The 15,540-nt window shown below is 54.9% G+C and overlaps 1 protein-coding gene across 3 annotated transcripts in view; it reads left to right on the top strand.

The window, feature by feature from the left end:
• Positions 1-15,540, top strand: part of LOC119956912 (stereocilin-like) — an 81,747-nt gene that overhangs the window by 2,607 nt on the left and 63,600 nt on the right. For 2 of the 3 annotated variants that reach the window (XR_005458707.1, XM_038784475.1), the window contains exons 2-6: positions 2,868-2,930; positions 7,350-7,460; positions 10,570-10,736; positions 13,262-13,448; positions 14,285-14,400. Coding sequence is in view for 2 of the 3 variants with exons in the window: in XM_038784475.1 (XP_038640403.1) it covers positions 2,868-2,930; positions 7,350-7,460; positions 10,570-10,736; positions 13,262-13,448; positions 14,285-14,400 (644 nt within the window). In the remaining variant the exon portion in view is untranslated. The remainder of the gene's footprint in view (positions 1-2,867; positions 2,931-7,349; positions 7,461-10,569; positions 10,737-13,261; positions 13,449-14,284; positions 14,401-15,540) is intronic. The other variant, XM_038784476.1, reaches the window with a different exon arrangement.

A 15,540-nucleotide genomic window follows, 5' to 3' on the forward strand; every position in this document is an offset into this window, starting at 1 on the left:
CAAGGCTCCATAGTCCCAGCCCATCCCAGGAGCAAGGCTCCATAGTCCCAGCCATCCCGGGGCAAGGCTCCTATAGTTCTAGCCCATCCCAGGAGCAAGGCTCCATAGTCCCAGCCCATCCCATGAGCAAGGCTTCTCGAGTCCCAGCCATCCCAGGAGCAAGGCTCCGACAGTCCCAGGAATCCCAGACCTCAAAGTCTCGGATAGTCTCTTTGTCCTGTTTGAATGTAATGATGTTGTTGCCTCATTGGCTGATACGTACCTTCCAAAAATGGTTAGGTACCAGTTGGAAGTTTTCAATTCTGGGCACCACGTTTTCAGAAGATGTCCGGGTCTCGGAGAGGATGCAGAGGAGATTTACCAGAATTGTACCAGGCAATTGTAGAGAAGCTGTGATTGTTCTCTTTAACGGCAAGAAGGTCAAGGAGAAATTTAATGCGATGAGGGATGAATAAGGTGAAACTATTTCCGCTGGTCACCAGAGAGCACAGTTTTGATATAATTGAGAAAATAGTCAAAGGGGGGAAAGGTGAAGTTTATTTTAACACAGCATGTTGTTGTGATCAGGAACTTGCTCCCAGAGAGGGCAGTGGAAGCAGACTCGATAGTGACTTTCAAAAAGAATTGGATAAAAACCTACCAGAGAATAACTTGCCAGGTAAAGGGGCAGGAACGTGCAAAGTAATTGGATAGCTCTGTTAAAGAAACTGCCGCAGACATTATGATATTCTTCTGTGCTGTAAAATTCTGTGAAATTCAAGATCATGACCTCAAGGTGGGTTAGTAGCAGCATGTTGAGATAGGCCTACTTTGGGTATGTGCAGATGCTGACAGTAACGTCAATCAGACATCCATTCTGTAAGTTAAAAAGTATATAATTGTGAAGATTATATATTACGCAGACAAGAAAAGAATGGCACAAGTTGTGATATTTCACTAACTTTCACTCGACTCGGTCCATAAGCGAAATAATTAATGTGCTCTGTAGCAGACACAACTAACGTTTCCCAGGGAAATGTGTGATAATCTCGGAAAGTGTTTGATTTTAACTGACTCGAGGATGATGGAAGTCAGTTCAAAATATTGGACTGATAACCTTTTGGAGCTGTGACCCATTTAATGATCTCCCTCTCATGTCACCCAAGTAACTTATAAGTGGTGATTTCAGGGCAGCACGGTGGCCTAGTGGTTAGCACTGTTGCCTCACGGCGCCGAGGTCCCAGGTTCGATCCCGGCTCTGGGTCACTGTGGAGTTTGGACATTCTCCCCGTGTCTGCGTGGGTTTCTCCCCCACAACCCAAAGATGTGCAGGTTAGGTGGATTGGCCGCGCTAAATTGCCCCTTAAGTGGAAAAAAGTGACTGGGTACTCTAAATTTTTTTTTCTTTAAAGTGATGATTTCTGTGAAGAGAATGGAAGAGGGATTTGCATTTGTATAGCACCATTCACAACGTCAGGACGCTTTATCGCCGCTGATGTACTTGTTGAAGTGAAGCCACGTTTGGAATGTAAGAAACACGGCGGCCAGTTTGCCCACAGCAAGTTCTCACAAACATCAATGTGGCAATCAGCGGATGAGCTGTTTTAGTGATAATGAGTGGGGTTTAAATATTGGCCAAGGAGAAGGGCCCTCGTTCACCTTCGAAACAGTGCTGTTGGGGTTCTTAGCATCCACTGGGAGGGCAGACAGGGGCCTCGGTTCAACGTTTCATCCAAAAGACAGCTCCTCAAAGTGCTGGTAAGGTCACACCCCCAATGCCGTGAAAACTCTGCTCCTTCCAACCCTGCTTCATCCAACATCTTTCCCAACAATCAATGATTTGTGTGTGAACAAAGGTGTCAAATTTTGACATGAAGTTCATAATAATAATCTTTATTAGTGTCACAAGTGGGCACTAAAGGGACACAAAAGGGGCAGCACGGTAGCATGGTGGTTAGCATCAATGCTTCACAGCTCCAGGGTCCCAGGTTCGGTTCCCGGCTGGGTCACTGACTGTGCGGAGTCTGCACGTCCTCCCCGTGTGTGCGTGGGTTTCCTCCGGGTGCTCCGGTTTCCTCCCACAGTCCAAAGATGTGCGGGTTAGGTGGATTGGCCATGCTAAATTGCCCGTAGTGTCCTAAAAAGTAAGGTTAAGGGGGAGTTGTTGGGTTACGGGTATAGGGTGGATACGTGAGTTTGAGTGGGGTGATCATTGCTCAGCACAACATCGAGGGCCGAAGGGCCTGTTCTGTGCTGTACTGTTCTAAATCTAAATCTAAAGTGGGCTTACATTAACACTGCAATGAAGTTACTGTGAAAAGCCCCTAGTCGCCACATTCCGGCTCCTGTTCGGGTACACAGAGGGAGAATTCAGAATGTCCAAATTTCCTAACAGCACGTCTTTCGGGACTTGTGGGAGGAAACCGGAGCACCCGGAGGAAACCCACGCAGACACGGGGAGAACGTGCAGAGTCTGCACAGACAGTGACCCAAGCCGGGAATTGAACCCGGGTCCCCGGAGCTGTGAAGCAACAGTGCTAACTACTGTGCTACCGTGTTGTTGGTGGGGGGGGGCTGTATTTGAATACAAACAATCCTTTTTACGTCTGATATTTGAGTGTCCGCACTTTGCAACAGCATTGTGTACCTGGAGCGGTGTTGCCTCCTGCAGCCAAATAGTCTGGTAATGTTCACTGTCTACTCTACACTCACACCTCAAGGGTGGGGTAGCAGAGGATTAATTGTGGACAAGGAGCTGCATCCTGGGATGTGTCAGCGCTTTCAGAAAGAACAAAAATCAGAGTGGGGGAGGGAGTAATTACTGATTGAGCATCACAATCTCTATCAAGTAAAATATTGCTACAATCTTGCCTGTCTTATCCCCACAGCCAGTCCTCTGGGACTTGTTACAGAGTGAAGATGATTCACCAGCTCTAAGAGTCCTTTTTCAGGTAAGGAGCCAAAAGACACCCCTGGTGGAACCCCACGTGCTGTTCATTTAAATAGCGCCGTGGGATTCTTCATTCCAACTGAGAGGGCAGGCGTGGCCTTGAGCTAGGATTTTCCAGCCCTTCACGTCGGCAGGATATCCGATCCCGTCGATGTGAATGGAGATTTCAGTACCTCTCCAGCCCCGCCAGGGGACAACACGTAGCTGGGGGTGTGGGGGATGGGGTTCTGGGTTTTATGTCTCATTTAAAAGACAGCGGCCCTGGCAGTGCAGCACTCTCTCGGTACTGCACCGGTCAGACTGATTTTTCAAAGCATCCCTAAAGTGCAGGAGGAGGCCATTCAGCCCATCAGGTTTGCACCACCCTCATAAAGAGTACCCTACTTAGACCAATTCCACGCCCCATTTCCGTAACCCCAAGGGCAGCACGGTGACTCAGTGGTTAGCACTGCTGCTTCACGGGGCCGAGGTCCCAGGTTCGATCCCGGCCCTGGGTCACTGCCCGTGTGGAGTTTGCACGTTCTCCCCGTGTCTGCGTGGGTTTCCTTCGGGTGCTCCGGTTCTGCTAAATTGCCTCTTAATTGGAAAAAAAAATAATTGGGTGCTCTCAATTTATTTTTAAAAAGCCCGTACCCCCACCTACCCTTTTCGGAACTCGGGCAATTTATCACGGCCAATCCACCTAACACTAAGGGCAATTTAGCACGGCCAATCCACCTAACCTGCACATCTTTGGGCTGTGGGAGGAAACCGGAGCACCCGGAGGAAACCCACGCACACACGGGGAGGACGTGCAGACTCCGCACAGACACCCAAGGTCGGAATTGAACCCGACCCTGGTGCTGTGAGGCAGCAGTGCTAACCACTGTGCCACCATGCTGCCCGATGAGTTTAAACTCACGATTTAGAGGCAGAAATGTTTCTGAATGCGCTAGCACTTGGGAATCAGAAATGGAGGTTGACCTGTGCGGAGTCTGCACGTTCTCCCCGTATCTGCGTGGGTTTCCTCCGGGTGCTCCGGTTTCCTCCCACAGCCCAAAGATGTGCAGGTTAGGTGGATTGGCCGTGTTAAATTGCCCTGTAGTGTCTAAAGGTTTGGGTCGGGTTACGGGGATAGGGCAGGGGAGTGGGCCTAGGTTGGGTGCTTTTTCAGAGGGTCGGTGCAGACTCGATGGGCCGAATGGCCTCCTTCTGCACTGTATGTTCTATGTTCCATGACCTGTTAATCAGCTGCTTAGTGAAACAGCTTCCGTGGTGATCAGTTTGATAAAATCATTGCCTAAACGTGTCCAGGTTCCATTCCTGGTCTGAGTCAATATCTCAAAACGAAACCTCAGTGAGCTCAGGTGCAGAACACTCACACATACACACACATGCACACACACACACATACGCACGCGTGCACACACGCACACACACACACGGACGCGTGCACACACGCACACACACGCACACGCACACACACACGCACACACGCACTCACACACACACGCACACACACGCACACGCACGCACACACACGCACTCACACACACACGCACACACACACACACGCACGCACACGCACACACACGCACGCACACACACACGCACACACACACGCACACACACACGCACACACACGCGCACACACGCGCACACACGCGCACACACGCACACACGCACACACACACACGCACACACACTCACACACACGTACACACACGCACGCACACACACACGCACACACACACGCGCACACACGCGCACACACGCACACACGCGCACACACGCACACACACACACGCCAGGGCCGGCTCAAGGCACCGGCAACTCGGGCGACTGCCCGGGGCGCCATGTGCTCGGGGGCGCCAGAGACTCGGGTCCCGCGCATGCGCAGTTGGGCCGGTGCCAACCAGCGCATGCGCGGTGGCCGCCCGCCCCCAGGGCGGCCCCCCGGCTCGGTCCGCCCCCCCGCTCAGTCCCCCCCGCCCCGCCCTCGGGTCCGCCCCCCACCCCGCCCTCGGGTCCGACCCCCGCCCCGCCCTCGGGTCCGCCCCCCCGCCCAGCCCCGCCCTCGGGTCCGCCCCCCGGCGTCCGCCCCCCCGCGTGTCTGCCCCCCTCTCGGGCCCGCCCCCCCGCCCCGCCCTCGGTTCCGCCCCGCCCTCGGGTCCGCCCCCCCTTCGGGTCCGCCCCCCGCGTCCGCCCCCCCCTCGGGTCCGCCCCCCCGCCGCGCCCTCGGGTCCGCCCCCCCTTCGGGTCCGCCCCCCCTCGGGTCCGCCCCTCCTCGGCCTCGCCCCCCCGCCCCTCCTCGGCCTCGCCCCCCCGCCTCGGCCCCCCCGGCCCCGCCCCCCCCTCGGCCCCGCCCCCCCCTCGGCCCCCCCCCGGCCCCGCCCCCCCTCGGCCCCGCCCCCCCCCCATTGGCGCCGAAGTTCAGCTTGCCCGGGGCGCCAGCAACCCTAGAGCCGGCGCTGCACACGCACACACACGCACACACACACGCGCACACACGCACACACACACATGCACACGCACACGCACTTACACCGGTAACGGGGCAAATTTGGAATCGGGAAACCCGGCCAAGGGCTGGGTTTGGATCCAGAGGAGGATAGCAGAAACCAGACTCTGGTATCACAGTGAAACAGTGCAGCTTATTAATAAAATACCAGCCCGCAAAACAACACTTAGTTTGCAATGAGCTACCTTTAACACATTCACTTTAATCATGAAGGCGGGGGGGTGCGGGGGGGGACACAGATAATGTCTTACAGCTCAGAAACAGTCCCTTCAGCCCATCATATCTGTGTTGGCCACCCAGCACCTATCTATTCTTTTTTAAAATAAATTTAGATTACCCAATTATCTTTTCCCCAATTAAGGGGCAATTTAGAATGGCCAATCCACCTACTCTGCACGTTTTTGGGTTGTGGGGGTGAGACCCACACAGACACGGGGAGAATGTGCAAACTCCACACGGACAGTGACCCAGAGCCGGGATCGAACCTGGGACCTCAGCGCCGTGAGGCAGCAGTGCTAACCACTGTGCCACCGTGCTGCCCAGCACCTATCTATTCTAATCCCATTTTCCAGCACTCAATCCGTAGCTTTTTGTCGGCTGTGGCGTTTCAAGTGTTCACCAAAATACTTCTTAAACGTTGAGGGTTCCGGCCTCTGCTACCTCTTAAATTATTGAATGGAATTCTAATTAACTATTAATCAGGAGGATAAATCACTCCGTTTGGTGTCATTTTCTATCCCAGGCTAGGCTGAGGGCTACATGCTTTTGGGATATTAGCCAAATGGAATTTTGTTTTTCTGGTCCGTACGTGTGTAGCTTCAGACTATTTGACCTCGGAGCTCATCACTGTTCAGAGTCTGTGCAGTGTGGCTCCGTCACTCCGTCCTGATGATGTCCTGGAGCGCATCCACTGTCCAGCAGAGGGAGCCCTGGCCACTCGGGAAGCTGGATTTGATACTTGGCCAATTCAGAGGGTGTTACGCCCCCCTCCCCCCCCCCCCCCCCCGCCCCCAACACCCTCTGTCTCCCCCCTGGCCCCCCTCTCCCCTGCAAAACTGTACCCAACCCCCAACATTACTGGGCTTTTTAATCCTGAGGTCAATTGTCGATGGTTGGAAAGGTGCAACAAGCCACCGAGAGCCGCAAGGAAAAATACATTTGAATTTCTGTAGCACCTTTCACATCCTCAGGGTATCCCACAGCGATTTACAGCCAATTATGTACTTCAGAAACATAGTCCCTTTCTGTAATGGAGGAAACACAGCGGCTAATCTACGCACAGCAAGATCCCACGTCAACAATGAGCGAGAGCGACCGGATGATCCGTTATTATTTGCGATGTTTTATTGAAAGATTAATAATGTCCGGGATTCAGAGGCGGAATCACCCCCCCTCCTACCCCCTGCTCCCAACCACCCGTCCCCTGCTTTTCCTTGCGATTCTGCCATGTGATTTAAAAAATAAATTTAGAGTACCCAATTCATTTATTCCAATTAAGGGGCAATTTAGCGTGGCCAATCCACCTACCCTGCACATCTTTGGGTTGTGGGGGTGAAACCCACGCAAACACGGGGAGAATGTGCAAACTCCACACGGACAGTGACCCAGAGCCGGAATCGAACCTGGGACCTCAGCGCCGTGAGACTGCAGTGCTAACCACTGCGCCACCGTGCTGCTCTTTGCCATGGGATCTTTTACCGCCAACTGCGGAGATTGCAAGCAAGGGGTTCCGTTTAGCATGGCATCCGGACAGAGCCTCCAACGGTGCAGCACCCCCTCGGTGCTGCTCTCAGAGTGCCAGCCTGCATTCCCATGTCTATGGGGTGGGATTTAAACCCACACCCCTGTGTGTGGAATAGTTAGGACTCCAATGACGACAATAACTGTGTCTCTGGGTGTTTCTCTTTTTTGCGTTCCCAGGAATACCTGCAGATGCCGCGGGAGAATTTGCGGAAGCTCCTTCTGTCAGCTGAAAACGACAGTGTGAAGAAACTGCTGTCACACGTGCACAGGAGATGGCGTCAGCTGCAGGTGGGCACGTAGTGGGGCAGCGGTCAAACAGTTGGCATTGGGCCTGCTCAGGAATAATCTGGAATAACACTCTGATCAAAAATAGAAGCAAGAGTAGGCCATTCAGCCTTTCGAGCCAACTCCACTATTCGGCATGATCATAGATAGTCCTCCATCTCAATGCCATATTCCTGCCCTCTCTCCATACCCCTTGGCACCGTGTGATCACTGACCGACACTCATTCCCAATCCAGCAGTACCATTTTAACTGGATGCCTAGATCTGCATCACCTATTTCCTTTGTAACCACGGAGACAAAATATTCATTTAAAAGGCTTCCCACAGACTCTGCATCCGCACACACGTTTCCTTCTTCACCTCCTATAAGTGTCACATTTTCCTTATCTAACCATTAACATATTGGTAAAACATCTTTGGGTTTCCTTTAACTTTTACTCGCTAATCTTCTTCACGCTCTCTCTTTGATTTCCTTATTTCCATTTCGATTTTGTCCCTGCACTTTCTATTTTCGTCTGGGCTATCTGCTGTGCTTAGTTTGTTGTACCTATCGTAATCTTTCTTTTTCTGTTTGATCTTCCCCTATATTCCTCCAGACAACTGGGGAGGGGGAGGGGGGGGTGCTTCCCACTGCTTTTCCACTGATTTATCCTCTTGCAATGCTGGACAGTCCACCTCACCCTTCTCATTCCTGCAGAGTTTGCCTACCCCTCCCCAGTTCAACATTCTTACTCCTGCTTTATCCCTCCCCTTTCCCAGGGTAATCCTGAATCCGAATTGTGATCAGTATCCCCGATATGGGCGGCAACTCTCACTTCACCCACTCGCCCTTCTTCGTTCCCCAGGACTAGGTCTAGAATTGCATCACCTCTTGTTGAGTTCATCACTAATGAAAATGAAATGAAATGAAAATCGCTTATTGTCACGAGTAGGCTTCAATGAAGTTACTGTGGAAAAACCCCTAGTCGCCACATTCCGGCGCCTGTCCGGGGAGGCTGGTACGGTTGATTGATAATTGGTTGATAATATTTTCCTGGACACAGTGTAGAAGGATTTCTCCCTCAGCTCACCTTATATTGTTTGATTCCCAGTTGATTTTGGGATAGTCTCTGACTATTATTGCCTTGTCCTTACAGGCAGAGATTTGCCTGCATATTTGCTCTTCTATCTCCCTTTCACTATTTGGGGGGGTGTAGTAAACTCCCAGGAGTGTGACTGCCCCTTTTTATTCCTCAGCTCAACCCCATGGATTCTTTAACCATTAGTGCTACTCCCCTCTACTGTGTCTGAAGACTCTACAACCAGGGATATTGAGCTGCCAATTTTGCCCCTCCTTTAGCCAGGTTTCTGTTACAGCAATGACACCCTGCAGCCGTGTGTCTGTCTGTGCCCTTAACTCATCCAGCCTGTGTGTAACACTCCCCGCATTTAAATATAAACAATTTAACCCCATCATTTTCCCTTGCTCGACACTTTTTAAACTTTGCTTTTCTTGTCATTCCAAGTCTATCACGACATCTTCGACATCACTAGCTAATGTTCTACCTCCATTTTCCTGATCTGAATCTGACCTTCTGATCCCATTCTGGGGACCCATGCCCCTGCTACGCTAGTTTAAATGCTCCACGACAGAACTAGCATCATGTAATATCTCCTAATGCAAATTTCTACCCATGTCTTATTATCTATCGAACATCTAACTTGGTCAGATTCACTTCAGGTGCCTGGTTTTCACATCTGGACCCTTTGATGTGCTCAACGTTTCAGGTGTTAAGGACACACACGCACGCCCAGGCACGCACACGCACACGCACCCACCCCCAGCCAGATACCCACCACTCCCTCACACACTGCCCACGCATAGTATAGAACGTGCAAGGAGTACTTAATAAAATAAACCAAGAGAGTGAAGGGGGCTGAAAAAACATTGGCGGGGAAAATAAAGGAGAAACACAAGGTGTTTTATCAGTATATCACGGGCGCAAAGATAAGCAGGGAAAGAGCAGAGCCTATTAGGGACGAAAGTGGCAATCTGTGTGTGGAGCCAAGACATTGGTGAGGGATAAAATTAGTATTTTGCATGTGTTCAGTATGGAGAAAGACAATACGGGTGTAGAAAGCAAGGCGGGGCACTGTGATATAATTGAACAGATTAGCGTTGAGAGGGAGGAGGTGTTAATGGTTTTAGTGGGCTTAAAAGTGGATAAATCCCCAGGCCCAGATGAAATGTATCCTAGGCTGCTGTGTGAGGCAATGGAGGATATTGCGTGGGCTTTGGCATTAGTTTTCTAATGCTCTCTGACCACGGGGAACTCTCAGAGGACTGGAGAAATCTATGTTTACGTTTCGCCAGTCCTCCGGTACCTCCCCTGTACCTCGTGAGGATTGGAAAATCATCCTCAGAGCATCTGCTATCTCCTCCCTGACCTCCTTCAGCAGCGTCGAAAACAATCCATCTGACCCTGGCGACTTATCAACTTTCAAGGATTCCAACCCTTCGAGTACTTCCTGTCTCTTTATGATTATCCCATCTGGTATTTCTGTGTTCCTCCTGCACTAATAACCCTAACCCATTATTGAAGAAGGAAAGTAGGGAAGAACCAACAAAATTACAGTGAGTCTAACATCAGCGGGAGATAAATAATTGGGAAAAGTTCTGAGGGTCGGAATCAATCTCCACTTGGAGCGGCAGAGATTATTCAAGGACATTCAGCGCGGTTTAGTCAGGGGGAAATCATGTCCAACAAATTTGATTGAACTTTTCAAGGAGGTGACCCGGTGTGTAGATGAGGGCAGTGCAGCTAATGTAGTCTCTACATGGACTTCATTAAGGCTTTTGACCTGCGTGGGAGACTCATCAATAAGATAAGAGCCCACAGGATCCAGGGCAATAGGATCCAAAGATGTCTTAGTGGCAGGAGGTAGCGGGTGGTGGCTGAGGGTTGTTTTTGTGACTGGAGGCCAGTGGAGTTCCGCAGGGATTGGTGCTGGGTCTGTGTACATTAATGATCCAGATGGGGATATTTAGGATGCCCTGAATACAAATCGAGAAGTTTGACGGAGCGGCAACTTTTCGAGGTTTTTGAACAGTTTTAACTTTTGTCCTTTTCAGCTTTCCCAGCAAGACAAGCCCGCTCTGGAGACCCTCACAGCTGCCTTTCTGCAGAAGTTTCCCCGAGTCACCCCCGACCTTTTTGTGGATCTGTCCCAGTTCATTCCCTTCATGGCCGTGTCCGACATCCAGAGTTTCCCAGTGTCCCTCCTCCTGAACGACAGTGTGTGAGTTCATCAACAAAAGGTGTGAAAAATCCATGCTCTGTTTGCCTAAATTAATTGAACGCTTTCCGTGTCCACCCCTGATTGTTGGGAATCAGACTGATCATTCTCTCGGTCGCCCCTGATGATCAGAAATTCCACAATTTCGTGTGACCTGAGGGCAGGTGACTGCACTGTCAGGAGGGTCGAGTACTGAAGGGAGTGCCTAGCACTGTCAGAGGGTCAGTACATGAGGGATGTGCCGCACTGTCCGAGGGTCAGTAGCTGAGGGAGGGACCGCACACTGTCAGAGGGATCCAGTACTGAGGGAGTGCCGCACTGTCCGAGGGTCAGTACTGAGGGAGTGCTGCACTGTCAGAGCGGGTCAGTACTGAGGGGAGCGCGCGCATGTCAGAGGGTCAGTACTGAGGGGAATGCCGCACTGTGCAGAGAGTCAGTACTGAGGGAGTGCCCGTCCGTGTCAGAGGGTCAGTACTGAGGGAGTGCCGCACTGTCAGAGGGTCAGTACTGAGGGAGTGCTGCACTGTCAGAGGGTCAGTACTGAGGGAGTGCCGCACTGTCAGAGGGTCAGTACTGAGGGAGTGCCGCACTGTCAGAGGGTCAGTACTGAGGGAGTGCCGCACTGGCAGAGGGTCAGTACTGAGGGAGTGCCGCACTGTCGGAGGGTCAGTACTGAGGGAGCGCCGCACTGTCAGAGGGTCAGTACTGAGGGAGCGCCGCACTGTTAGAGGGTCAGTACTGAGGGAGCACCGCACTGTCAGAGGGTCAGTACTGAGGGAGTGCTGCACAGTCAGAGGGTCAGTACTGAAGGAGTGCCGCACTGTTAGAGGGTCAGTACTGAGGGAGCGCTGCACCATTGGTTTTGAGAGGAGTTTGGAGTGGAGCTAGGGGGGAGGTATTTGTAACCCAGACTGCTGTCCAGCACCTTCTGCTGGAAGGTGCAGGTGTGGCAACGGCGCAATAAAAGCCTCCTGTGATGCCTTCCACAGTTGAATAGCCCAGCCTGGAGAATGGCTGCCTGGGTAAGAGCGGCTTGTTCCCCTGGGGAAACGGACCAGTAAAAGGGGGAATGAAAGTGGTAGAAGGTGGATACCCCTCACGCGACCCCCCCCCCACGCTGACCCCCCACCCTGACCCCACCCCACGCTGACCCCCCACCCTGACCCCACCCCACCCTGACCCCCCACCCTGACCCCACCCCACCCTGACCCCCCCTGACCCCACCCCACCCTGACCCCCCTGACCCCCCCACCCTGACCCCACCCCACCCTGACCCCCCCTGACCCCCCCCACCGTGACCCCCCCCACCGTGACCCCCCCCACCGTGACCCCCCCACCGGACCCCCCCACCCTGACCCCCCCCACCCTGACCCCACCCCACCCTGACCCCACCCCACCCTGACCCCCCCACCCTGACCCCCCCCACCCTGACCCCCCCACCCTGACCCCCCACCCTGACCCCCCCACCCTGACCCCACCCCACCCCACCCTGACTCCCCCCACGCTGACCCCCCCACCCTGACCCCACCCCCCCCACGCTGACCCCCCCACCCTGACCCCACCCCACCCTGACCACACCCCACCCTGACCCCCCCACCCTGACCCCACCCCACCCTGACCACACCCCACCCTGACCCCCCCACCCTGACCCCTCCCCACCCTGACCCCCCCTGACCCCCCCCACTGTGACCCCCCCCACCGTGACCCCCCCCACCGTGACCCCCCCACCCTGACCCCCCCCACCCTGACCCACCCCACCCTGACCCCCCCACCCTGCCCCCCCCACCCTGACCACCCCACCCTGACCCCCCCACCCTGACCCCCCCACCCTGACCCCCCCACCCTGACCCCACCCCACCCCACCCTGACTCCCCCCACGCTGACCCCCCCACCCTGACCCACCCCACCCACGCTGACCCCCCACCCTGACCCCACCCCACCCTGACCACACCCCACCCTAACCCCCCCACCCTGACCCCACCCCACCCTGACCACACCCCACCCTGACCCCCCACCCTGACCCCACCCCATCCTGACCCCACCCCACCCTGACCCCTCCACGCTGACACCCCCCCACCCTGACCCCACCCCACCCCATCCTGACCCCCCCACCCCACCCTGACCCCCCACCCTGACCCCCCCACCCTGACCCCCCCCGACCCCGACCCCACCCCACCCTGACCCCCCACCCTGACCCCATCCCATCCCACCCTGACCCCCCACCCTGACCCCATCCCACCCCACCCTGACCCCCCACCCTGACCCCATCCCACCCCACCCTGACCCCCCACCCTGACCCCATCCCACCCCACCCTGACCCCCCACCCTGAACCCCATCCCACCCTGACCCCCCACCCTGACCCCATCCCACCCCACCCTGACCCCCCACCCTGCCCCCATCCCACCCCACCCTGACCCCCCACCCTGACCCCATCCCACCCCACCCTGACCCCCCACCCTGAACCCCATCCCACCCTGAACCCCCCACGCTGAACCCCCCACGCTGACCGTGATTCTGTTTCTCACAGTTTAGCAGCGATCAGAGATCACAGCTCAGACATGAGGGCCAATCAGAAGAGAGCGTTCGCCAGGAGGCTGCTCAACACCAACACCTTTGGCCATGTGGACTCCTGGCCTCCTCACTTCCTGAAATCCATCCAACCTCTGCTCCCATTCCTACCCATTTCTCACTTTCAGCAGCTGAATCCCGAGCAGGTGAGGAGGGGGGGTGGAGGGGGCGGGGGGTGTGTGTGTGTGTGTGTGTGGGGGGGGGGGAGGTGTGTGTGGGGGGGGGGGGGGGGGAAGTGTGTGTGGGCTGGGGGGAAGTGTGTGTGGGGGGGCGGGGGAAGTGTGTGTGGGGGGCTGGGGGAAGTGTGTGTGGGGGGCGGGGGAGGTGTGTGGGGGGGCGGGGGAGGTGTGTGGGGGGGGGAGGTGTGTGGGGGGGGGTGGGGGAAGTGTGTGTGGGGGAGCGGGGGAAGTGTGTGTGGGCATCGGGGGAAGTGTGTGTGGGGGGGCGGGGGAGGTGTGTGGGGGGGGTGACGGACAGGAGGAGGAGATTGGGGGGTGGAGGTGGAGGAGGGAAAAGGGTTGGGGAAAGTTGTGGAGAGGAGAGTGTGAGGGCAGGTGTGAGGGGAGGGTGCAAGGGGGAAGAGTGCGAGGGGGAAGAGTGCGAGGGGGAAGAGTGCGAGGGGGAAGAGTGCGAGGGGGGAAGAGTGCGAGGGGGGGAAGAAAGAGTGCGAGGGGGGGAAGAAAGAGTGCGAGGGGGGGAAGAAAGAGTGCGAGGGGGGGAAGAAAGAGTGCGAGGGGGGGAAGAAAGAGTGCGAGGGGGGGAAGAAAGAGTGCGAGGGGGGAGAGTGCGAGGGGGGAGAGTGCGAGGGGGCGAGAGTGCGAGGGGGCGAGAGTGCGAGGGGGCGAGAGTGCGAGGGGGCGAGAGTGCGAGGGGGGAGAGTGCGAGGGGGCGAGAGTGCGAGGGGGAGAGTGCGAGGGGAGAGTGTGGGAAAGGGCAGAATTGATTGAGGCATTTACACCAAAGTTCCTTATTTCTATTGCAGCTTATTTCAATCATGGATCAGTTTGGAAACAGCAGTTTAGATCCAGCTCGGGGGAGGCATGTGATTCGCACCATTTTGAGCTCGAGTGGGAATCTGAGCAGAGGTGACATTGGAAGGTAAGGATTCCGGAAAGATCCATCACTAAACCGGAATTGGAGTGTGCTCCAAACTCTCATTGTCATTAATAAGCAGCATCGCCTCTTTGAGATGTTTCTGACCCCTCCCATTGTCTCCCAAATACCCCAATCCATGGGGTAAGGTTCCACCAGCTGCACTCCAAGGACTATTCAACAATGTTGGGCATCACCTGCTCGTGTTTCTGTTCCCTGGCAACTTGGTTATTCCATTGTTCCCTTGGCCACCTTCCTGCTTCATATTTCTATAAACATCCAAACTCTGCTGCTCCACATCCAAACTCCTGTTCACCATTGTCCTCTGAGCTCACTGACCAACATCGAGTCCGCAAACATCTCAAAATATTTTCAACTTGTTTATTAAACCTTGAATGGCCTCATCCCTCCCTATCTCTGCCACCTCCTCCAGCCCTTACATCCCTTCCTATCTCTGTAACCTCCTCCAGCCCCTCCACCCCTCCCTATCTCTGTAACCTCCTCCAGCCCCTCCAACCCTCCCTATCTCTGTCACCTCCTCCAGCCCTTACATCCCTTCCTATCTCTGTAACCTCCTCCAGCCCCTCCATCCCTCCCTATCTCTGTAACCTCCTCCAGCCCCTCCAACCCTCCTATCTCTGACACCTCCTCCAGTCCTTACAACCCTCCCTATCTCTGTCACCTCCTCCAGCCCCTACATCCCTCCCTATCTCTGTCACCTCCTCCAGTCCCTACAACCCTCCCTATCTCTGTCACCTCCTCTAGCACTTACATCCCTTCCTATCTCTGTAACCTCCTCCAGCCCCTACATCCCTCCCTATCTCTGTAACCTCCTCCAGCCCCTCCAACCCTCCCTATCTCTGTAACCTCCTCCAGCCCCTTCAATCCTCCCTATTTCTGTAACCTCCTCCAGCCCCTCCAACCCTCCCTATTTCTGTAACCTCTTCAGTCCCTACAACCCTCCCTAGCCCTGTAACCCCCTCCAGCCCCGACAACCCTCCCTATTTCTGTAACCCCCTCCAGTCCCTACAACCGTCCCTCTCTCTGTAACCTCTTCCAGTCCCTACAATCCTTACTTTCTCTGTAACCTCCTCCAGCCCCTACATCCCTCCCTATTTCTGTAACCTCCTTCAGTCCCTACATCTC

This window comes from Scyliorhinus canicula, chromosome 24, assembly GCF_902713615.1.
Source record: "Scyliorhinus canicula chromosome 24, sScyCan1.1, whole genome shotgun sequence".
Classification (NCBI taxonomy): Eukaryota; Metazoa; Chordata; class Chondrichthyes; order Carcharhiniformes; family Scyliorhinidae; genus Scyliorhinus; species Scyliorhinus canicula.